This window comes from Leptonychotes weddellii, chromosome 8 (genome assembly GCF_054177405.1).
Source record: "Leptonychotes weddellii isolate Sample4059 chromosome 8, ASM5417740v2, whole genome shotgun sequence".
Taxonomy (NCBI): Eukaryota; Metazoa; Chordata; class Mammalia; order Carnivora; family Phocidae; genus Leptonychotes; species Leptonychotes weddellii.
In genome coordinates, this window is record NC_138376.1 from 73,309,315 (window position 1) to 73,335,226 (window position 25,912).

General features: G+C 35.1%; 1 protein-coding gene across 1 annotated transcript in view; it reads left to right on the forward strand.

The window, feature by feature from the left end:
• Nucleotides 1–25,912, forward strand: part of LOC145723062 (uncharacterized) — a 374,058-nt gene that overhangs the window by 277,923 nt on the left and 70,223 nt on the right. The window contains exon 5 of the mRNA XM_081828692.1: nucleotides 11,040–11,146. Coding sequence (XP_081684818.1) covers nucleotides 11,040–11,146 — 107 coding nt within the window. The remainder of the gene's footprint in view (nucleotides 1–11,039; nucleotides 11,147–25,912) is intronic.

A 25,912-nucleotide genomic window follows, 5' to 3' on the forward strand; every position in this document is an offset into this window, starting at 1 on the left:
ATTCTCGCCATAGTCTTCACAATTGCTAGCCTGAATTCCATCTCTGACATCTTGGTTATATCTGCATCCATTTGTAAATCTGTAGCATAAGTCATAATCTCTGAGTCTTTCCTATTTTGGGGGCTCCTCCTCCTAGTCATTCTGTTGATGGGTGTTTGAGGGAATGTATAGAGTCCAAATTATTGACCAGAACCCAAGCAAGATGCACCTGTTTTCTTGGGACCTTAGGGTTGCTGGCCTCTTGTTTTTCCAGCCTGTCTTCTGGGGGAGGGGCCTGCCGCGCTGTTACTCAGGCAACCCTGTTTGGGCGGAGTTGCCCTGCCCCCCGTGGTGGGGGATGGGCTCAGCGGGAATCAGTTTTTGGGGCTTTTGTTCTCTGGCGGCTTTCCCTGGCGGGTTTCCATGTCTCTTCCGTGAGTCAGAGCAGAAGAGACTGTTTCCAACTCTCTGCCTCAGAGCAGAGAGATCGCAGTCTGTTCTTCAGTGAGCTCGGGTCACACTGTCTCCATTTCTGTCTGTGCTGCTATAAACTGCAGCGGCCTGGGTTGTGTGCCCCTCTGCAGCACCCCCCAGTCCTGCCTCCAGGTCAGGGCATGTCTCTGCCCTTTGTGGTTCTAAAACCACCAGCCGCTCCCAGTTCACCCGCGTGACCCCACCAATCTGGGTTTCCGCCCTAGGGGCTGCCCTGAAGTCCTTTCCCCGCTGCTACCGGTCTGCAAGTCTGGGCCCTGTCTGCAGCGCGTGAGGCTGTCGCTCACTGGTGGTGTAGGATCCCCACGGCCAGGCACCATCCCGCTGCCGTTTATCCTCCGATATCTGCCCGCGGAATCATGGCTCCCTGCTTCGTACCTCAAAACCAACCACCTGCGATATTCTGTTTGTAGAGATCCAGATCTTCTTACATCTCAGGCTGGTTTTGTGGGTGCTCAGAGTGGTCTGGTAGATATCCAGCTCAATTCTGGGAACCAGTTGAAATAGGGTCTTGTACTCCTTCGCCATCTTTCTAAGTCTTTTTTTTTTTTTTTCCAAATTTATCTTTTCCTAATCCAGAGTAAACAAAGGGATACAGTTTGCCTCTTTTAAGTAGGTAAGATAGATACAGTTTAAAAAAAAAAAACAAAAAACTGGGCACCTGGGTGGCTCAGTTGGTTAAGCAACTGCCTTCGGCTCAGGTCATGATCCCGGAGTCCTGGGATCGAGTCCCACATCGGGCTCCCGGCTCAGCGGGGAGCCTGCTTCTCCCTCTGACCCTCTCCTCTCTCATGCTGTTTCTCTGTCTCTCTCTCTCTTTCTCTCAAATAAATAAATAAATAAAATCTTAAAAAAAAAAAAAAACTTCTGAGGTAGGTAGCTCCTAAACAGCTGCCTCAAAGTTTTAGGGGAAATATAAAGGGTGAGTGGGAAGAAATAAGAGAAATCATAAAGTCCCACATAGTCACCACTTGTTATAGTTCCTGTTAGCTCAGAGAACAACAGTAGAGACATTAATCTTGTTAATATTTACTGTGTTTATTTTGTATAGGAATTCTGTAATGTACTGGTGTTAAAATGTGCAGAGACTGGTAGAAGGGTAAACAGAAAATCTCTGGAATTCAAACGCTACCAATTATGTTTGTATTACTACCATTGTTCTACTGAGCAAATAATTGCTCTGAACTATAAATTCTTCACCTTTAAAATGGAAATAAAATAACACCCACTTTCATGGTTGTTAAGGTGTAGTACTCACCTCAATGCCTCACACATCATAGTTCTTCTGTTGAGCACATTTCTCCTTTCCCACCACCTCTAATCTCCATAACCCTCCGTAACTAATTAAGATAAAGGGGAAACAATAAATTTAAAATAGTAAATCAATAAGCAATCCAACATGTTCATATTGGTTACCTACTTTGTCTAGAACTATGTTGGACAGTAGGGATTGTCTTAGTCTATTTGGGTAGCTATCACAAAAATACCATATACTGGGTGGCTTATATACAACAGAAATTTATTTCTCACAGTTTTAGAGTCTGGGAGGTCCAAGATCAAGGTGCTGGCAGATTTGGTGTCATATAAGGGTCCACTTTCAGGTTTATAGGTGGCTATCTTCTTGTTGTGTCTTTACATGATGGAAGGGGGAAGAGAGCTCTCTGGGGTTCCTTTTATAATGGCACTGATCCCATACATGAGGGTTCTACCCTCATGACCTAATCATTTCCCAAACGTCCTATCTCCTCACACCATAACATTTGGGGTTAGGTTCTCAACATATGAATTTTAGGGGAATACACATATTTAGTCCATAATAGAGATACAAACAGGAATAAAATATAGTCTCTGTTGGAGGTACCTCTAGCTTAGAGCCATGGATTCTGAAGATCAAGGGGAATCTTAAATGCTATCTAGTGAAACTAATTCTTCAGAAGATAAGACCTGAAATGAGTAGATTATCAGGTGCTTAAGAGATATAAAGTATACAATAGGGTGGATATCCCAAGAGGAACTTTGGATGGCCAACATGATGCTCTCCATTGGGCTGTATTACCTTGTCCAGTTGACCATGATCAACATTGTCATCATGCAGCCAGTGGCTCAGTCTTTGTGCAAAAGTACACATTTAACAAATTTCATAGTTATTAATGAATTTCCTAGAATGTAAATTTATTAGGGTAAATGAACAAGATGCCATTATATGTACCGGAATACCAATCTATCCATGAATAGCCTTTTCCTATGGACATATCTATATAGGAATCCAAATTAAAATCAGAAGGCAGATAAGGCAGTAAAGAATTAATGAATGAAATAGATGATCTTAAGAAGCATACACTAAAGTAGCTTCAGGTACATTTTTTCTCATAATAGGGATAATCTTACCAATGAATGGTAATGCTTATATGGTAAGCAAATATAGGATAATATAAGGAAAAATGACTAGTATTAGAAGTAATGGGAAATATACTTTTTATAGGGTGATAACTTTCTGGTAGGAGGTTAACTACAAACCTATTAGAAATGGAAAGAATGCCTATTGTTTATTTTAATTTTCTATGTGAAATAATAGGACATTTTCAGGAGTACTTTCTCAGTACCTATTCCTGAAAATTTCTGACATTTTTTTTCTACCAATGCCCTGGGAAAATATCTCAGAATTAGAGGGAAAGTCAAAAATAACTACAGAATATACACATTTTTCTTTTTTTTCCTAAATAGCTTTAATTTTCTAACTATTCTCTGAGCATTTGGAAAAACATATAAAGTGAAATCCGCATGATGGTTTAATAGTTTATTTAGTTATCTACTTAATACATGACACAAAAGTAGGCTTATGAGGGGAAAAAAGTACATAATGTAGCTCTGATTTCAAGCAGCTTGAAATCTTATTGGAAAGACAAAAATAAAAGTTTGAAACAAAAACTTTATCAAATAGTAATAAATCAGTTATTAAGAATGGATTTAACAAATATTTATAAGTATATACTGTCGGCACAGTTCTGGACTAGGTATAGGGATGCCAAAAATAGTAATTCCTGCTTTTGAGGCACTCACAGGGAAATCCAATATGTGACAAATAGTGGTCTCACTCTAATGGAGTATGTGTAGATGCCAGGGGATGCAGAGAAGAAGTGATCAAAGGATAAGGGTGTTACCTGGATAAGATTTCCTATGCAGACAATTTAAGAGTTGGGTCTGGAAAGACATAAATTGCAAAAACAGTGTAGGACAGTCCAGGAACTAGGACGGGGTGGGGGTGGGGTTGATAGTGATGTCATGGGGTTGGGGGTGGTGTAGAATTACATAAGCAATAATATGGGTTTAGAAAAGAACAATTCTGCTTCAGAGAAAGAGTGCTAGCTTTCAACTTACTTTTCTTTGACCAATCCATTATGTCTTCTTTCTACCCTCAGTTCTTTTCTTAGTTCCTTACAGACAAGCATAACATGATATAGGTTTCCTTACTATGTGAAAGTAGTATTCCTATGAAAACTTTTATAAGGCAAAATGGTGTAAAGAAATAATTGCCATTAATTTATATGAAAATTTTTTGAGCACTCCGAGACCCAAAAAATAACCTGTCAGCCTTTTCTGATAACCTTAGGACACATCTTGCTAATGAATACACAAAATAAATTGAGACAAAGAACAGATGCTCACAGACATAGTTCAAGCTATAGTAGCTTGATGCTAAGATGCTGAGTTTAGTTTCTAGGGAAGGAGCTTGGTAGGGGGCCACTCTTGCCGCTGAGGGTGCACACTACCTCTATAACTGCTTGCTGCAACACAAACACTTCACACTATTTTTGATTTTCACTTTTTTTCATAAAAGTGAAAATCCCCTTTGAATTCCTTTTGATTAGCAAAAACAGGTACTTAGATGTAGGTATTTCAGAAAAGCAAAGTGGTATAATGTGAACTTTCAAAAAGTGGGGATACCTGTATTGGTTCTTTCAAGAATTTGGTTGCTTTCAAGAATTTGGTTGCTAGACTATTTTGAAGTGACCAAGAACTGAAGGGGAAATTCTTTGTTCTTAGTCCGTGATGAAAGAAGTACAGAAAGTTTTGTATCATATAGTTATTCAAGGATTCAGGAACTTCCCCTGCTATAATAATGCTACCATCTTCAACATGTAGGTACAAGCTCACCTTGCTGTCCCACAGGCAGTAGATAGAAAAAGAGAGTGTGGTGCCTTGTGCAGCCTGCTCTAGTAGAGATTAAGGTGGCCTACATCCATCACTTCCTTTCACATTCCACTGGCCATAACTCAGTTACATGCCCCCTCTAACTGCAGGGAAGGCTGGGAAATGTAGACTCCCTTTGTGTTATTCACAGAGTCCCTGAGCAATAAGAAAAATCTAGGTACTAAACAGGAGTAGAAATCCTGCTTTTGGGTGTGCAAGGATGTTATCAGGAAGGTCAGAAGTGGCTGATCAGACAAAGTTAGGCACTAATTGCCCTTTCCACACTGGGTTATTTGGATGGCAGCAGTATAGTGAGTGGGTCTCTGAGATGAAAGATCCAGAATTATGACTAGAGATGAAATGTATGACTTTTGTATCTCAGTGAAGCTGAGGTATGAAAATATAGGAGTTATTATTATTAGTTTAGTAGGTATCACTGTATACTGGGGGCTAGTGGGTCACTACTAAATCCTCAGCACCTCCCTCATCACTCTTTAGGCTTGTTCATCTCTGCCTTTTTGGTGTACATATATGCCCTTTAAAGATTTATGCATTAAGACCCATTAGACATGGAGTCAGACATCTCTCCCATTCACCTCTGTTTCTCCCCCATACCTGGCTGTGGGTTCAGTAAATACATGATGAAATCTAAAGGAAAGAATTTATGTTTATGTGAGGTGTCAAATATGTCTGCATATGCAATTACATTCATCTATTTCAATTCTGTGAGTTTGTTTTCCCTTTTAGCTCCAAGGTCTATCAAAAGAGCATAATTTTTGTCTTATTATTTTTCAGAGTTGTAGTATACAATGCACCCATAATAGTTTGGGTAGTTACTCAGTAATGATGATTCTACAGTCGCACATACTATACCTATAGTAAGAAATTTTAAATGCATGTTACCCATTTTAGCCTTGTACTCACTTGCTGCAGAGTGACACATACAATGTGTTTCTTTTATGATTTGACTTTACTCTAAGTGTAAAGCATAGATTTGTTCTTAACATCGGATGCCCTGTATTTTCAGACTGTTTTTTTTTTTTAAGAATTTTTATTAGTTTTCTTAAACAAAATCATCATTGAATAAAATGAGAACATTACTGATAAAGTGTGTGTGTGTATGTGTGTTTGTGTTTAGTGTTGGTATTGTATGGGTGAATGTTCAGTAGCTCTTAATCTAATATAAACACAAAATATTCCTTGGTGTCAGTATTTTTTTCTAAGTGGTATCTATAATTTTCTTCTTGTGTGTGAATGAACAATAGCACAACAGTGATTGCACCATAGTTTATAGCTCAATAAATTAGTCTTAGTGTGTGGGAGATTTATTGTGCCTTAATCAATGAATAATTCCTTTCTGATCTCAGTAAGATCCCATAAAAAGGGGGTTCACATGTAGCCTTATTCCATTTGAGGCTGGAAACAAAACTGTAAAATTACTAAGCTCAGTTTAATTGCCTTTTGTAGCTGTGTTGAGAACAGTATCTATACAGTACCTATATGTGATCATCTCTTATATCAAGGAAAGGAGCAGGGGATAAAACATGCCTCCTGTTTAACATGAATAAAATGTGTTTCAAACATAGTGGAAACTGGGTTCATATTACATATGTTTTGATTAGCAGATTAAAGGGATTTCTTAAGAAATGATGCAAAATTAATTTATTTCATAGATCCAGGTTTTAAAAAGCTGTTAACTGTTCCTTAATCTTAAACTCGATATAACTGCTTTTTCTTTCTTTCTTTTTTCTTTTCTTTTTTTTTAAAGTAGTGGCCACATTGGTAGAGTGTGGTAGAATGGAAACAATACAGGATTTATAGTCACATGGTATGGATCCAAATATTAGTACAGTCCTCTGTGTGTTCTGTGCATTTAGCAAGTTATTTTGAATCCCCAGTTTCTATTTTATAAGGCAAACACAATAATACCTTCATTCAAGGTTGCTGAGAAAATTATAAATTGCCTGGGTAATATATACATATATAGTACTCAGCACCTATACAAGTTATACATGACTTACACACACACACACACACACACACTCTCTCTCACACTCATATAAATTTTCCTCCTCTCCCTGCCACCATAGAGGGAGATGCATAAATGGGTTTCTCTCTTGTAATAAACTATTTGGGTAGATAAAAACAGTCACCAAAATGGAGCTCTAGGGACTCTTCCAGCAGGCATCCAAGTATCAAGGGTGCTTGATGTCTTATGGGAAGATTGACAACTGACCGCTGGTTTCTATACCTTGAATGAAGCTATTAAAATAGAAAGAATCATGGCTTCTGGGAAGTGAGGAAGTTAGCTCTTATTTTGCATTCTTGAAAAAGTTAGAGTTGACCTTGTATTAGGCCTAGCCTTACTTTTATTTTTAAATGTACAATGAGATGGAAGTTTCAGCATCATAAGCAGTAGAGAGCAATCAAAGATATATTTTATTATCCTTTCCCTCTCATTCAAAGCAGGGTTACTGAAAGTTTAAATGTGACTTGCATGACATTTAGTCTTGCTAAAGGCTGGTTTCAGGCATGGGCACAGAGGAGTTTTACAACCTGCAGCCAAGTTTTGTCCGTGAATAAAAGTAATTTTGTTCCTTTTTTTCTAATTTGGACAGATTTTTTTTCATGCCTAATTACTATGGCTAGAGCATCCAGTGCAGTATTGAATACAAATGGTGAAAGCGGGCATCATCATCTTGTCGACCTTAAGGGGAAAATTTTTGGTCTTTCATTATTGAATATAATTTTGGCCATGAGTTGTTCATAAATGCCCTTTAAAATGTTTATTTAACATGAAATTTTCTTCTCAGTTTGTTGAATGTATTTATCATGAAAGAGTATTAGATTTCATAAAACCATTTTCCTGCATCAATTAAGATGATCATTTTTTTCTGTTATTACATTCCTTCAAAAAATGTTTTTATTTGAATATAGTTGACATACAATGTTACATTAGTTTCAGGTGTACAACATAGTGATTTGACAAGTTTATGCATTATGCTATGTTCACAACAAGTATAGCTAACATATAACCCATTAAATCGCTATTACAATATTGACTGTATTCCTTATACTCTGCTTTTTATTCCTGTGACTTAGTTATTCCATAACTGGAGACCTGTATTTCCCATTACCCTTCACACATTTTGCCCAATGCCCAATCCCCCTCCCTTCTGACAAGCATCAATTTGCTCTCTCTTTTTATAGTTATGATTTTGCTTTTTGTTTATTCTTTTTTTTTTTAGATTCCATTTATGAGTGTAATTATATGGTTTTGTCTTTCTCAGTCTGATCTATAGCATAGCATAACACTTTCTAGATCCATCCATGTTGTCTCAAATGTCACAATCTCATCCTTTTTTCTGGCTATATAATATTCCTCTCTGTGTGTGTGTGTGTGTGTGTGTGTGTGTGTGTGTGTGTGTACACCAATACATACCGTATTTTCCTTATCACATTGACCTATGCATTAAATTTTTGTGTCAGTACCATACTGTTTTGGTTACTATAGCTTTGTAATATATCTTGATATCAGATTGTTATACCCTCAGCTTTATTCTTTCTCAAGATTGTTTTGGCTATTTGGGGTCTTTTGTTGTACCATACAATTTTAGTATTGTTCTAGTTTTATTAAAAATGCCATTGGTTTTTTGATAGGGATTGCACTGAATCTGTAGATTGCTTTGGGTAATACAGACATTTGACAATATTAATTGTTCCAAACAATGAACATGGAATATCTTTCCACTTGTTTGTGTCATCTTCAATTTCTTTCACTAATGTTTTAGAGTTTTCAGAGTACAGGTCTTTCACCTCCTTGGTTAAGTTTATTCCTAGGTATTTTATTATTTTAGGTGCAATTGTAAGTGGATTACTTCCTACATGTCTCTTTCTGCAACTTTGTTGTTATTATATATAAAGACTACTGGGTATTAATTTTGTATCCTGCCACTTTACTGAATTTGTTTATTACTTCTAGTAGTTTTTTGGTGGACTCTAGGCTTTTCTGTGTGTAGTATCACATCATCTGCAAATAGTGGGAGTTTAACTTCTTTACCAATATGGTGCCTCTTATTTTTTTTTCTTGTCTGATCACTGTGGTTAGGACTTCTAGTACTATGTTGAACAAAAGTGGTAAGAATGGACATCCTTGTCTTGTTCTTGGTCCTTAGAGGGGAATCTCTTAGTTTTTTACCATTGAGGATGATTTGCTGTGGGTTTTTCAAGTTTGAACTTAGTCAGCATGTAGATGGGTCTTAGTTTTTTTTTTTTCCTCCATTCTTCTACTCTGTGTCTTTTGATTGGAGCATTTAGGCCACTTACATTTAATGTTATTATGGATAGGTATGTACTTATTGCCATTTTAAAAATTTGTTTTCTGGTTGTTTTTGTAGATCCTCTCTGTTTCTTCTTTTGCTCTCTTTATTTGTGATTAATGAGTGTCTATAGTGTTTTGTTTGGATTTCTTTCTCTTTATTTTTTGTGTATCCATATAGATTTTGGGTTTGTGGTTACCACAAGATTCATATATAACATCATAAATAAATAGCAGTTCATATTAATTTGACAGCCCTTTAAGTTCAAACACATTCTAAAAACAAACAAGAAAAAAACAAATAAAGTTTTTCTTTTCCTCCTTCTCTTCTTTTTATACCCACTTCTCCACATTTTATGTATATGTTCTCATAGTTTACATCTTTTTATTCATATTTTTCTTATGTCTAATTATAACCATTTCTTTTCCACTTGAAGTTCCTTTAACATTTCTTGTAATTCTGGTTTAGTGGTGATAAACTCCTTTATCTTTTGTTTGTCTTGGAAACTTTATATCTCCTTCAAATCTGAATGATAACCTTACTTGGTAGAGTACTCTTGGTTGTAGGTTTTTTTCTTTCATCACATTGAATATATCATGCTACTCCCTTCCCTCCCTAGGTTAGGAAGTTTTCAGTTATTATTTCCTCACATAAGTTTTCTACATTCTCTATCTCTCTTCTTCTTCTGGGACCCCTTTAATGCGAATGTTTGTTCACCTAATGTTCAAAAGATGTCTTAATCAATTCTCATTTTTAAAAATTCTTTTCTCTTTGCTGTTCAGCTTGTGTACTTTCCATTACCCAGTCTTCCAGAACATTGATATGTTCTGCATCCTCTATTCTAGTGTTGATTCTCTCTAGTGTGATTCTCTCTAGTTGATTCTCTCTAGTGTGTTTTTTATTTCAGTTATTGTATTCTTCAACTTTGATTGGTTTTAGTATTTTCTATCTCCTTATTGAAGGTCTCAATGAGTTCTTCCATTCTTTTCTTCAGTGAGTATCTTTACAATCATTACTTTAAGAACTTTATCAGGCATATTGCTTATCTTTGTTTCATTTAGTTCTTTTTCTGAGTTTTTCTCTTGTTCTTTCATTTGGAGCATATTCCTTTGTTCCTCCATTTTGCTTGACTTTCTGTGTTTGTTTCTATGGATTAGGCAAAATGGCTACTTCTGAAATTGGAGGAGGGGTCTTGTGTATAATGTCCCCTATGCAGACTGCGTACTTGCTGACCTTTGCGGGCTGGCTGGAGCTGTGGCATATATGCTAGTTACTCTTTTAAACCATGGTTTTCACAGAAAAAATAATGAAAAAATAATAATAAAATAAAATAATAAATTAAGAGAAAAATTTAAAAAAGGAAAAAGAAAAAGGAGAAGAAAAAAATGAAGACAAAACAAACAAAAAGAACAAGAAAAGGATAAAACCAAAGAGAAAAGCAATACAAAATAAAACAACACAAGACAAATTTTAAAAAGTAAAATAAAACAAAACAGAAAAACCCCAAGCCCTCATAAAACTGTAGCTTGTTTTCTGTGTGATTGGGGACTAATAATTAAAATAATAAGTCTCATTTTTTTTAAACATCATATGTCAGATACTATGCTTAAGTTTAATCTACATCTTCATCATGAAGTAGGTGCTAGTATTATCCCATTTTTATTTGTAAGAAACTTGACTCCAACTGGTACCAGCTCCTCAAAGCTTGCTTCTTAACCCTACTACTAGACATTTTAAGATGTTCTTTCTGTGAATGAGTTAAAGTTTAATTATAACATTCAAGATTTATAACATTATAAATCTTCATGAAAAGCCAACATCCTATGTGAAATTCTATCCCTCTTGAAATGAAAACTGAGGAGTAAGTTTTTGACATAGAAGATCTGGTGTCAGAGTATGATGCTATTTTTGATGAAATCTTGAAATATAACAGAGCATAACAAAAAAATGGACTTGATTCTCTTGATGGTACACTCAGAGTTTAAAAATCTCAGAATTGCTCCTGTATCTGCACAGACAGAAACTGGAGATGTTAATTTTTTGTTGTTTGACTTCTAGATGTCCTTGTCGTGTGCACCCCTGTGGAATCTGGTTCATCTTCAATCTGTCAGGAAGCATCAGAGGTGGTTTTGACTCCTTATGTCCTGAGCCTGTGCACAAAATGTGTGAGTACACTGAGATAATGAGACCAATTTTACTGTTGTCAGGGGTCTTCTAAAATGATTTTGTAATGGTTCTTGTATTGGAATTAACTTACCCTGTAGTTTCAAGCTGAGGAGGGAAGGGGAATGTTTGGTTAAGATTAGAAAATATCTTTCTTGGAATTGTCTTACGTGTACAGGCTCATTTTTTGGCCCCAGAAAGGCTTTGATGGACATGACTCTGAGTTAAATCCAAGAGGTTTACGTCAGTGAGAAAAAAACAAAATTCAGTATGTTATCAATTAGTTTAAATATTAACAAATGATAGACCATAAAATATATGAATATATATAGGAAACTTTCCCATTGCATATTAGCATCTCTTGCATCCAGTTTTTAAGAAGGTAACATATTAGGAATTCCTTCTCTCTGCTCTTGAGGCAGGGTAGTATCCTCTCAAGAGAAACCCAGAACTTTGAAATGTTTGCTAGTTAAGCTAGTGGTTGCATCAACAATTTAGAACTTTCGATGCTTCTGGAAATAGATTTGGAATTGTTGTATATATCTGTACCATGTGAATATTGTGCAAATGGTTATTTTTTTGCTTTGGGATGGGTTATTTTGGGTATATAAAATGATTATGCCTGCTGAGGGGAAGATTAGGTTTTATCTTTTTTCATTTGTAGGGATTCAGTGATCATTTCAGACGTAGATTTGTGAATTTTGAGCCAATTATTGAGTTTTCACTATTCATCCGTCTTCCTACATTTCAGAAATGTTTTTGATATTACTTATTTGATATCTTTTCCTCTCCTATTTTTTTTTATCTTAATGGGCTTAGTAAGTTTTAAAATTCTTTCACATTTAGTTTAGTGTGGTTTTATAAGGATGATGAATAAATAAATGCATGCATCTACTGTGATGCTTAATCAAAAGTTTATAAGATATCTTAAAGCAGTTCATGCAAAAGATAGTGATAGCTCCATAGCGTGACATTAATACTATTTAAAATATCAATTTATCACTATAATATCTGCAAGTTAAAAAGGACATAAATACTTTGAAAGTATAAAGGCCTGCTTTTTCCGGGTTTCCTGCTGTTTTCTTAGTAGAAGAGCTAATTCACCTGAAACCTTTACAGAGCCTCCTGCCTGAGTTCTCCCTCCAGTTTTACTTTGTAGATCTTTCTGTTGTAATACTTACTTCATTTTCCTCTATCTGTTTATTTATCTTTTTTCTCACTAAGCTCCAGCTACTTGAAGGCAAATATTAAATCTTACTCATCTTTGTACTCCCTGGGCTTAGCCCAGTGCTTGCTTTGCATGTAGTAGGTACTCCATGCATGTTTACTGAAAAATGTTGAATGAGTCTGTTAATAATGTGTCCACATTTTCAAGGAACTCTTAATATGTCATATCTAAAGTAATTACTCTTCAGCTTTTCCCCTTCTCCCTTCTTACATCCTCCACTCCCAGCAAGCAAGATGTACTTTTACTCATCACTTGAACTAAGTAAATATGGATATATTTCAATATATTTCTATTGCCTAGTTAGTTTTTACAATTTAACTGAAGCTGTTTAATCATTTGAGGTGTTTACTTATCAAAACAATTTTCTCCAGAATGAGGCAACAGTTTTTTATATGTTGGCCATTTATTGACATTTTTTGCCTGTTAGGATAAAGATAGTATAAGGTAGTAGCCAAGCTTACACACAATTGTTAATTTAATTCAAGAGTTATTTACTACTCTTTTATGGCTGAGTAATAATATTCCATTATGTGGAATATTCTTTATACATTCATCAGTTGATGGACATTTGGGTTCTTTCCATAATTTGGCTATTGTTGATAATGCTGCTATAAACATCAGGGTGCATGTGTCCCTTCACATCAGTGTTTTTGTATTCTTTGGGTAAATACCTAAAATTAGTGCAATTGCTCGTGGGGGGGTGGGTTGGATGGTGACGGGTATTAAGGAGGGCACTTGTTATGATGAGCACTGGGCATTCTATGTAAATGATGAATCACTAAATTCTACCCCTGATATTAATAGTGCACTGTATGTTAACTAACTGGAATTTAAATAAAAATTTGAAAGAAAAAGAGTTATTTACTGCTCATGTGTTACATTCAGGACAGTGTACTTAGCACTGTTTAAAAATCAAAATAAAAAAAAATCAAAATGAGTAAGAAAAAATCCTACCATTAAGAAGTTTACCTTATAGTAAGTGAGAAAAAATAGGATGGTACCCTTTAAAAAGGTAAAAAATAGTGCTATAGAATTCAGAAGAGGGAGAGCACACAAATATATAGAATCATGAAGGGTGTTTTGGGAAAGTAACATTTCAAATTATGCTTTGATGAATAGTGGAAAGGAGAGAGAATCCAATGGAGGAGATGAGAAAGTAGAGTGAGAGTCAGGAAAAAAAAATAACTAGATATGTTTGGTAATAGAAATTAACTAATTCATTTAGCTGGAGAGTAGAATAGAGGATATATAAGGATATATGGAAGAAAAAGCTAGAAAACAGGCTGAGCCATTTTGTAGAGGACTTTGAATGTCAGGCTAAGGTATTTTTGTTCAGTGAAATAGTCAACAGGGAGATGCTGAGGGTCTGAAGCTCATAATATTTGAATTATAAGACCACCAGTGAAGCAGATGTATCAGAAGAGGAGAAATAGGAGGAGAGAACCATTACAAAGCTACTTTTGTAGCCTGGGAAGAAAAATTGATTTTTGGAAAAGAATAAAGACAGTAAGAATAAAATATATTTTATTTTATATCGCCATTAACATCTATTTAAAGTACTATTCAATTGTTTACTTATCCATTGTTTGTCCTCTCCCACTAGAATGTAATCTCCTTGAGCGCAAGGGTTTTGTCTCTCCTCTTCAGGTCTGATCTACAATGCCTGGAATAATGCTTTCAATTTTGTAGTTGCTCAGGAAATGCTTCTGGAAGGAATTAAGGAGACAGAGAAAAAAGAAAGAGAAGGAAGATCAAATAGGTCAGTCTCAGGTGCATGAATTAAGTGAAATAAATTCAAATAGGTCAGTAATCCCAATTAATGAAAACAGAGTGAACTCTGCAACTAAAAGATAGAAATGGTCAGACTGGATTTTTAAAATCCCAGTTGTATGCTATCTAAAGATTCATACTTAAAACATAAAGACACAATAAAGATGAAAGTAAAAGGATGGAAAAATTATCCCAAATCAATGGTAATCAGAAGAAAGCTGTAACTGTGCCATTATTATACAAATAGATTTTAAACTAATATAAAGTTAAGTGGAACATATATATGTTTGTATATTTAAAAATTACATATACCTAATAATATTATTAAAAATATATAAAGCATAGGGATGCCTGGGTGGCTCGGTTGGTCAAGTGTCCAATTTTTGGTTTTGGCTCAGGTCATGGTCTCGGGGTTCTGGGATTGAGCCCTGTGTTGGGCTCTGCCCTCAGCATGGAGTCTGCTTGTCTCTCTTCCTACCCCTCTGCTTCCTCTCTGCTCCTCCTCTGTTCTTCCTCGCTCGCTCTCTCTCTCTCAAATAAATAAAATCTTTAATATATATATATTATATACATATATATAGCATAAATGGATAGAACTATATGGGAGATCAATAAACCCACAATCCAAAGAGATTTTAACACACTTGTCTCAGTAACTGACACAACCTTCATCTAATAGGTCTATATAGAGTTTACATTTAGTTTCTTTTCAAACACTAAACAAATATTTAGGCTGAGTGGAAAAAATAATGGCATTGCAGACTGGAAGTACAGCACAAGCTAAAGAATGGTAAGCAAAGATGAAGACGAAAATTGCTGATGCAGAAGGCACGGGGAATGAGTGAGTGGGCATTGACTGAGGATGAGAGTGGGGAGAGACAGGCATACAGGGTCCTGGTTGAGGAGCATCTGACGTGAGATTGAAGGTTTCAAGTTGGGGAGTAGCACAATGAGATTGTTTAGGAAGGTCATTTAATGAGAATGTAGAGGAGTAGAGAGTGGAATATGGAATGAGGAGTGAGTAGGAAAGCTGGGCTCAAGGAGAGTAGTTGGGAGTTTAGACATGAGGCCCTGAATTAAGGCAGTATGAGCAGACATTGAAGGAAAATTCAGCTTTGGTCAGTGTTATGGAAATAAAATTGTTAGTACAAGTGACTTATTGAAGGGGGAAATATCAGTATGGTTCTCAAATTTCTGGCATGGGTGGATGGTAGTGCCATTCACCAAGACAGGATCTATAACAGGAGGGCTGGTTTCAGGGAATATACCTGTGACACTTCTGGTTTAGAGTAAATTTTTTTTAAAATTAATTTTGTAATATAAAAATGCCTGTGATAGTACAACAATGGAAAATGTCATACTCTCTTTTTGAGTTTTTTATCCCCTCATGTAACCAGGTAACATGACATCTCTGAATTATGAATATAAATATCACCTGAGAGACCTTTACCTCCAGTTGGCAGACCTGAGCTTAAGTCCTGACTCTGCCGTTGCTCTGTAACCTTGTTTATATCTTATGTGCAAGTGCATGTGATTATGTCTTTTTGTTAAGTAACAATTTAGATAACTTACTGGATGTAGTAGATTTCACAATTCATGCCTTAACACCATCATCTCTAAAAACCATTCCAATTAATTTTCCTCAAATATGCATGATCTGAACCAGTGAGTGTGTGTTAATTCTACTGGGTTCAATGCAATTCCAGCAGCATTTGATGACATATTTCAAAACCACTTTCTTCATATTTCACGTTCTTTCCCTATTTTAAGAACTAACCTTTAAAAAGTTAATAAAAAAAGGAACAACTTGACAGTAATCATAGTGATGATGATGATGATAAAAGTAGAGAGCTTCTTATGGCTCAAGTTAAACATTTGAAATGTAATTCTTGCAATGACATCCCATGTGTTATTAGCCCTGTTTTATATTTGAGGAGTTGAGAATCTGAGCAGTTAATGTAACTTTCTAGAGGTTGCATCCAGCAAGCAAAGGGTAAAGCTGGAATATAACTTCAGCTCTCTGATTCCAATATTTGCATTCCTAATAGTTGTACAAAATGCTCTGCGAAATTGGACTTGGATCTGATGAATCAAAAAAATGTTATTTATAAAGTCCCTTTCTGTATTGAAAGCATAGTCTGCTGCCTTGGATTTCTCAGACAACATGGTATATTTCTTACAAATCAGGCAATATTCTTGCAGCCGTGCAGAGAAAAGAGTTGTTTCTGTTGTGGGAGATAAAAATGGTCAGTGCAAATGTGTTTATAATATTTATCCCCTTTCATAAGTATAAATTTTCTTTGTCTTTTCATCAGTATAATCACTTAAAAGATTTAGTAATTATGTTAGTAATTAGATTATTAAGATTTAGTAATTTGGTTTTAAAGTGGTAAACTGTGGCCCTATAGCATGCCTTCAGAGTTTCTCACTAAGAGATAAATTAAATTCTATGTTAATTCTCAGAACTGAGTCAAATTGACTTTAGTGATGTCTGTTTTAAAGTGTTCAATCATGTATTGTCCTTAGAAAAAGTCAAGAATGACTACACATTTTCTAAGGTGCTTGAAGAATTGGATATAATTACCACTAAATGTAAGGTTTTTCTTATAACGACCTTAGTGGATGTCATAGCTGTGTTGGGGTCTGTGCCAAATGAGGGTCAGTTTCTGAGAGTCCAATAGCACATTTATTTCATTTTGTAAAATTAAAAATCATCTACCAATTGTCCTTAGCCCTTGCCACATTCTGGGAAAGGCTCCAAAAGTTCTGTCAGATCATATGGTATATTTTTGCTTAGTATCAGTATTAGTAGCAATAATAGTAAGAGTTCACACTAGCTATGTACCATGTGCCAGGAATTGTGCTAAGTAGTTTCCATGTTCTCCTTACCTTATCTAGCATTTGGTGCTAGATACAGTTATTATCCCTGTTTTAGAAATGAAGACCACGAGACTCAGAGAAGTTAAATAACTTGCCCAAGGTCACACAGATGGTATGTATGAGAATTTGGATTTGATCACATATTCTGCTAAAATATGTTCAAAGACTCTGTAAATGGAATTTGCAGTTTCTGAAAGCAGTGGAAGCAAACAGAATGCCTGTTTGTTTCTGTGGCCTGACACCTGGGTCATCATTCATGACAGCTTGACGCACACTTACTGATTCCGAGTGTCAGTTGAGAATGGCTGATGCAATGGCCCCACAGCGCTCACATTTGTTGGAAAATTCCATGTTGATCTTTATTGAAAAAACAGTTGCCTAAGCTTCCAAGGTTGGCTATTTCGGTCACGGTGCGTAATCTGAATGTTGGGGAGCCGGCATGCCTGAGGTGTGAAGATGATGATGTACTTCCTGTAGGCACGAAGGCACTCAGAAATAAAGCAAGGCCCTCGAACTGTCATTTGTTGTTCTTCCTATTCATGCTTTTAAGAAAGAAACTAAGGTCAATTAACTGGGAAGCTTAACCTCTCTTAGCTTGTCTTTCTTTGCATAGGCTTTTTGCCTTTTAAATAAATCATTTTTCTCTTCTCCCCTCCCCACCCCCTATCCATTTTGAACACGTTCTTGGATTTCTCATGCTGGGCCTAAGGAGCAGACTGCTTATATTCAAGAATGATTTGGAGGGGATAAAGTGTGCAAGATTTTGAATTCTTGCCATAAGTCCCTGGCAGACAGCCAGGCAGCCTCAGAGGAATAAGGCTAATGAAGGGAGGGTAAAGAAGATCCGAGAGTACGGCTGGTAATACAGTATTCATTTAATTGGGAGCAGGTACTGGTGCAAACTTCTCCATTTTAATTGGAAAAAGGGAAGGGGATTGTTAAGGAAGAAGGAAAAAAGAATGCATAAAGTTTTCAAGCCAAGGAGCCAAAGGCAGCCCTGTCTATGCCAGAGAAAGAACTCAATTTAGGGCAATTTGCTCTGCAAGCTGGGCTGCAGCCTCCCCTGGGAATAGGGATGAGGAAGAAAATGAAACCAAAAGAGAACTTGATAAAATCACCTAGCACAGACAATCTCAGTAGAATAGGTTTTACTGAGTTAAATCTGCCCCAATCAATATGATTCTTTTCATATAAGTTACAAATAAAAAGCCACAAGATTACAATAAAAATCGAGACTCCAGCGATGCTGATGTTGCACCTGGGAGTCTTAAGAACTTGTTATGGAATATATGTTTTTGCAACTATAATGTTTGTTTTTCTTTTCACCCTGGTCATGTGAATCAACTCGTTGCTTTCCCTCCCCATCCGTCCAGTTTTCTATATTGTTTTAAAAACCATCGGAGGCAACTCTTCCTGCTTAGTTTCTCCTGCACTGGAGGTTGGAGATCGGTGGTTTATTTTTGTCTTGAAATGTGTTGAATTGAACATGGGACTGGTTTCTCATGCTAATGATAAACAAAGAGACTTTTTTTCCTATTGCACATTTTATGACATAAGTATTTATAACGTTAATGTATTATTAACAATAAAAGACGGAGGGTTTCATACAAGAAGAGAAAGCAATGCTTTTTGATGCACATGAGAGACTATTAAAATAAAATACAGATCCTGTAATTTCACGTTTAATAACCATCAGTTCTTAATAATCTTTGACTATTATATAAACGGGAGTTTTAAGCAGCTGATGATTTTAATGTGATAACTATAATTTTGATTCTTCATGAATAAGGAGGTGGAAGACCAAGCAAAACATTTTGGTCTTTCTGCCAGTGCAGTTGAGTTGACTAATCAACGAACTTGGAGAGAGGAGTCTTTATTTTAGTACATAAAAGTACATTTTAAAGATAAGTATAAAGAGCTTATTTAGAGCTTAAGTTTCCTGGCAATTCTGTGTTATTAAATCTCTTTAAAATTATTCATAATGGATAGTAAAAAGAAGATGATGCTTTGTTTAGATAGATTCTACCTTACGTATATTACAAATATTCACTGTTGATAAACCTGATGAAGAAGTGACCGAGAGCATTTTCTCTCTTTGATAATTTTGTTTGTGGGGTGGGAAATTTTTGCTGTTAAATGCTAGTGGACTGTGGCCTGCTTATTTGACTTTACCTCAATGACTAGAAACATAAGATTAGAAATGAAGAGATTTTTCTGGACAGAATAGAGTAACATCTCAAAATGTGGTGCAGTTGTCACACCAGATATTCCTTTTGTTTTTTTTTCTCAATACCATGCTGGATAAATGAATTAATCTGTGCACCAAAAATATTTATAGAGGCCCTCTCTATGCTCAGCACTGTGGAAGATGCAAGATGAAAGCAGCACAGACCCTGTCATCAGGAAACTTACTTTCTAAATGAGAAAGCCAGACTAAAATAAAGTACAAAGGCCAAATATAAAATAAGCAACAGAAGAAAAGATCTTCCCAAACAGTATATAGTCTATGAAGTCTCAACCATTTATTTTTCAGTTTGCAATGCATAATATCTGAATATGGACAATTGATGCCATAGTTTTGGAGAAGCAGAAGATCCACTGCTTGATTTGTTGAAGGCTGTGAAGGGTTTATGGAACTGATGGTACTTGACCTGGTTTCTATTTAGAAGGGCAGGAGAGGATGTGGGAGGCTATATACCAAGTTCAGGAAATGATATACTTTAGTCAAAGGTAAGGAACTAGGAGGAAAGAGAGTAGCAAACATATTTGGGGAACACTGATTATAGCGGAGTCTTATAGAAAATTAATGGGAATTAGTTGAGGCCACATTTTGGAAGGTTGTGATTAGAATGTTTTCTTTATCTTATAGTACAGAAATATATAAAACAACAACAACAACAACTATTTTATTTTCTAAGAATGAAGGGGTTCTTTGAGGAAGACTGACCCAATGACAGCATGTGGTATAGATTAATGGCACGGAAGCCTCACATGTGCTCACAATCCCATGTTTTCCCACATGACTAAATCTTCTTTCTGTTGTTCTCCATTCTGGTGTCTCCACCCACAGAACTGCTTCACAAAGGGCTGACAGTCACCCTCCTTTCTTCCTCAGGTGCAGCTGCCCCCAAAGCTGCCAGCCCTGAGTGGAGGGAAACACCAGAGAGAAAGTCTTTTTCCCAACTCAGAATTTCACTTGTGCCAAGAGTTAGACAAAGGCTCTCATGAAGACATTCCAGCAGCTTCTGTCTTGTAAGCCCTCTAAGAATCACTGTAAATCTCTCATAAGACAGTTCTGTCACCTTCCGACCTTTCCCTCTGGAACCTCTAGAATCAGGTGCTCACACTTGGATGGGTCAGGCAGGAAATTGATGCTATCCCCTCCATTATTCTTGTCTTCCCTGAGTTAGTAGCTCTTAGCCCCAGATAAATATTTCTCTTCTTCCTCAATTGTAAAATAGCATGTCTGCACCAATCAGTGATTACACACAGAGACTGATGTGTATTTAATAAGAGTAGGTAGGTGGGAGAGGAGTCTTTTCTACAGCTCAGCCACTCAAGGTGCTCTGTTTGGCTTTGTAATCTACTATTTATATAACATGGTTTAGCCTCTGGAAAAATCGTGAGTTAGAGGATCTGCCTTCTTTTCATGCCCACAGCTCTTTTTATACACCTATTCCCACTGGAGCATATTTTAAAAAGATGCAAACAATTAAAATAATTTTGCGGGTGGGAGGGGCTTTTCAACTACTTTTTTTTTTTTTTCTGTAGAATTATCCACTGTAGCACCTTTTTGTTATCTTTAGGTGAAAGGGACTAGGGATCTTTCTGCCGTGACATTTTTCAAAATATGCTACATAGATTACCACCTGCTTCATTCATGTGTAGAGAATTCTATTCTGATAATTTGGGCATATTTCTGTATAAAAGGGGAACTACAGAGGTAAATTTATAAGAGGTAAAATTACTTTTAGTTATATTTATATATTGGGAATAACAATAGTTTGTAATGTTTTAATTTCAATAGTACCAATGTCATAGCTGAATAGCTATTAGAAAAATGCAGTAATTAAAAACCTGTTTGTGGATCAATTAGAGATGAGAATTTCTTTATTAGTTTACATATGGCCTTGTGTCTTCTTGAGAACTGTCATTTTATACAAATTTTAATTGAAGATATATCTCTACTGGGGAGTACATACTCATGAAATTCAATGTATTCTCTCTTGGAGACAACACCTATGGCTATATTAATATAGAAAGAACCAAGTTCAAGTTACACCATTGATTTTGTTAAACAATACCAGATTCAGATTCAACTAACATTTATGGAACCCCTAATTTGGTCAGACACTGTGCTATTATATGGTATCTATTAATTAACCTATACTTCTTCAGAGCCAGGGATGAACTTGGTGTTCATATTCACATTCTACAGATAAGAAATGTGTGGTCTGAATAAGTTAAATGGTGACTCTGGGTCTAGTGAGTAATAGAAGTAGGACTTAAAGCCAGTGCTCCCTGATGCCAAGGTGGAAGTTAATTAGTGATTTTGCTATTATTAAATTTATTACTTCAGCCTAACTTCTGTTTACTACAAAGTCTACAGTATGCTTCTACAGTTAACTGAAGGCTGAGCGTTCTTGTGAATTGCTACATGTATTTGGTGGATGATGACAATATATGAGAAAATTGTATTTCTACTTCTGATAGGAATCTCTCTTTAATCTAGAGATAGTGACGTGCTAACCAAATGTAAATGCTTCCTTTTTCATTGTTCTTGTTTAGGTGCTAAGAGACTGTTAAATAACCTTCATGTCATTATATTATGTTGCCTTAGATAGTCTTGTGCAGCTTAAAATAATTTTTAAACTCTTCCAAGTTAATGCTTTTTTTAGTTTATTAATGTTAAATGCTTTAAAAACTTTTCCAAGTTTTTATTTTGAAAAAAAAGTAAACTTATGGATAAACTAAAAAAATAATGTTATGAACACTTACATGCTCTTTATCTAGATATCTAGATTCACTGGTTGTTGACCAATTTATTGCATTGTAATCTCTCTCTCATATATATAGATACATATTTGCTGAAACATTTGAAAATCAGTTGCAGATATCATAGTTCAGCCCTAAATGCTTCAACAAATATCTCTTCACAAGGACATTCTTCTTCATTACCTTAATGTTGTTGTCACACCCAAAATATAGAACATCAATGCAAGAATATTATCTGATAACAGCCCATATTAAAAATTTCCCAATTATCCATTTAATATCTCTCATAGTTATTTTTGATAAGCGCATAATTCACTTTTAAATGCCATTTTCTATATTTTGATAAAGCTCATGATTCAATCAGGGATTATTCAGTACACTTAGTTGTATTAATTTCTTTTAATTTGAAACAGTTCCTCTCTTACTTTTCATTACTCTGAGACTTTTTTTTTTTAAAGGTCCAGGCCTATTTTGTGTAATTTCCTACTGACTATTTCTATATTACTGGAATCAAGCTGAACATTATTGTCAAGAACACTACACAGATGATCTTGTGTCCTTCTCAGTGTATTAAATCAGGAGACATGTAATACTGAATTTTTCCATTATTGGTGATGCTAACTTTAATTATTTGATTAAGGTGGTATCTGAGATTCTTCCATTGTAAAGATTTACTTTTCTCTTGCAATTGATAGATAACTGTGGGTGATACCTTAAAATTATATGAATATCCTGTACCAAAATATCATTCAAAATTTTTAGTATTCATGTTGATCTTGTTGAATCAGTTATTACATTAGTGCTTGCAAAAGGATTATTTTCTATTTATATCATTCATTTTAGTTATTAATAGACCTCCTTTAAGAAAGAATGTTCTCCTATTCCCCACCTCTTTTGTTTTACTTCCTTGCTTTCTGATTCAGCAGGATATTACAAGTTCACCTTATATTTTCCATGCCCAAGATACGGAAGCAACCATTTCTCCAAAGATCCTTAGTTCCTTTTAGTGGGGAATTGAATTTAGAAAACAGCATCTGGGTTCATGGTGTGCATGTGTATATCATTTCTCCACACTTCCAGGGTATATACCTGAAAAAAAAATGTGTGTACATATGTGTATATGTACATGTAAATACATATTTTTAATTCCGATATCTACATTGCAGGGTTCTTCACAGTTTCCTCAGTCCATGTTTGAATCTTACTTTTCCCACTCCCAAGAATATCAGTATATTTACTTATTTAGTGTATCCCACAGTGCCCACAAAATATTTTTAGAATTACTATACTAACACCACTATACCAACAGCAAACTTGCTAATCAACATTCAAGTTAAAAAAAAATTCTTTTGTCTTTAGAACATATCCCACTAAGGGTTTATAGTCATAATACTAGATTCAAGTTAGATTTGTGTGTGTGTGCATGCACACACATTTGTGTTATAAATCTGATATATAGTTAAATTTATTTCTATTTGTATTCAATTATAATGTTTTTATTTTCTTGGCTTAATTTTTTGATTATACAAAAAATTTATATGGCTCACACATTAAATAATATATATAGTATACTATATATAGTATATTAAATATTTTACATATAGTACTTAAGTACTATACATAGATTAATGTGTATATATTTATTAAAATATACACACTTAAAACATATTTTTATTAATATATCATTAATATATTTAATAAATATGTCCATATATTTATACTAATTCATTATTTAATATATACTATATATTTTATACAGTATATCAAATCATACATAATATTGCAAGTGTGTGTATTAATCAAAGTTTTATTCTATTTCTTTTCTCTTTTACCTTGTTCCCACTGTCTTTAGATAACCATTTGCATTCATTTCTGTTTTATTTTTGTGTTATTTTTACAAAAATAAACACTAAAATGCATTCACAGAGAAACCCACTTCATGTGTATCTTCTTTATTCTTATCATTTCTACACAACAGGTAGCAAGATTTTTTTTTTCATTTAACAATATATCCTGGAAGTCACTCCTTATCAGTTTACAAACATTTCAGTCTTTTTGTATAGCTACATGGTACTCCATCATTTGAATATATAGTAGTTTATAAAAATCTATTGCCTACTATTGCAGGGCATCTAACTTGTTTTCAATATTTTGCTATTATTATTTTTATTATTAATGTCCCAATAGATGTTACATGTGTTTTTTTATTTTACTATGTTATGTTAATCACCATACATTACATCATTAGTTTTTGATGTAGTGTTCCATGATTCATTGTTTGCGTGTAACACCCAGTGCTTCATTCAATACGTGCCCTCCTTACTACCCACCACCAGGCTAACCCACCCCCCAACCCCCTCCCCTCTAAAACCCTCAGTTTGTTTCTCAGAGTCCATAGTCTCTCATGTTCGTCTCCCCCTCCGATTTCCCCCCCTTCATTTTTCCCTTCCTACTATCTTCTTTTTTTTTTTTTTAACATATAATGTATTATTTGTTTCAGAGGAACAGGTCTGTGATTCAACAGTCTTATACAATTCACAGCACATGTGTTTTTTATAGTATGGAGAATACGTCCTCAGAGTAAATCCCCAGAAGTAGAATTGCTGAGTCAAAGAAAATATTTGGTTTTGCTAGATATTGCCAAATTCTCCTTCATCAGGGTGGCATAATGTTATGTTCTCACCAACTATGTATGAGAATATGTTTCTTCACAACCTCTCTAGCGGGCTGTATTTATCAAGCTTTGGATTTGTGTCAATCTGATAAGTGAGAAATGGTCAATAAGTAGAGTTTTCATCTGCATTTTTAATAAATTAAGTGATCATGAACATCCTAAGGATTATTTATATATATACTTTTTACTATGAAGCATATATTCTTATCTGGTAGCTTATATTTTAGAGTTTTTTATATTTTTGGAATACATTTTATCTGCAATATATGCTGCAAATAATTTCTTGTATTTTGTAATTTTAAAAAATTTTGCTAATGGTGTTTTATTCCCCATGTAAAGGTTATTTTAAAATATTTTATGTAGTTCAATTCCTCTCTTATTGTATCTGGAGTTTAGTCAAAGTTAGAAAGGCTCTCCCCATACTGAGGGTCCAAAAGAGTTTCATCCATGTTCTTCTAGTGTATGTATGATTTCACTTTTTATATTTAGATAATTGATCCATTATTTATTCTGGTATATTTACAATATAGATGTGATATTTTTCTAAAAAGCTATCCATTGTATTAATACCTTTTATTTAAAAGTACATATTTTTTAAAAAAGTGCATATTTTCCTCAGTGATTTGAAATGCCAGCTTATTATATATTAAATTTACATATGTACTTTGGTCTCCATACTTTATATTCTGTTCCATTCATATTCTCATAATTCCCTGCTTAATTATTTGTGTCTTAATATTTGGCTGGGCTGGGGGCCCTCTATTGCTCCTAAACAATTTTTTTCTAGCTTTTTCACCATAATTCTTTTTCTTTTTCTTTTTTTTTTTTGCTTTTCCTTTTTTTTTAATTTTTTTTTATTCTTATGTTAATCCCCATACATTACATCATTAGTTTTAAATGTAGTGTTTCATGATTCATTGTTTGTGCATAACACCCAGTGCTCCATGCAGAATGTGCCCTCCTCAATACCCATCACCAGGCTAACCCATCCTCCCACCCCCTCCCCTCTAGAACCCTCAGTTTGTTTTTCAGAGGTACAGGTCTGTGATTCAACAATCTTACACAATTCACAGTGCTCACCATAACACATACCCTCCCCAATGGTCTATCACCCAGCCACCCCATCCCTCCCACCCCCCACCACTCCAGCAACCCTCAGTTTGTTTCCTGAGATTAAGAATTCCTCATATCAGTGAGATCATATGATACATGTCTTTCTCT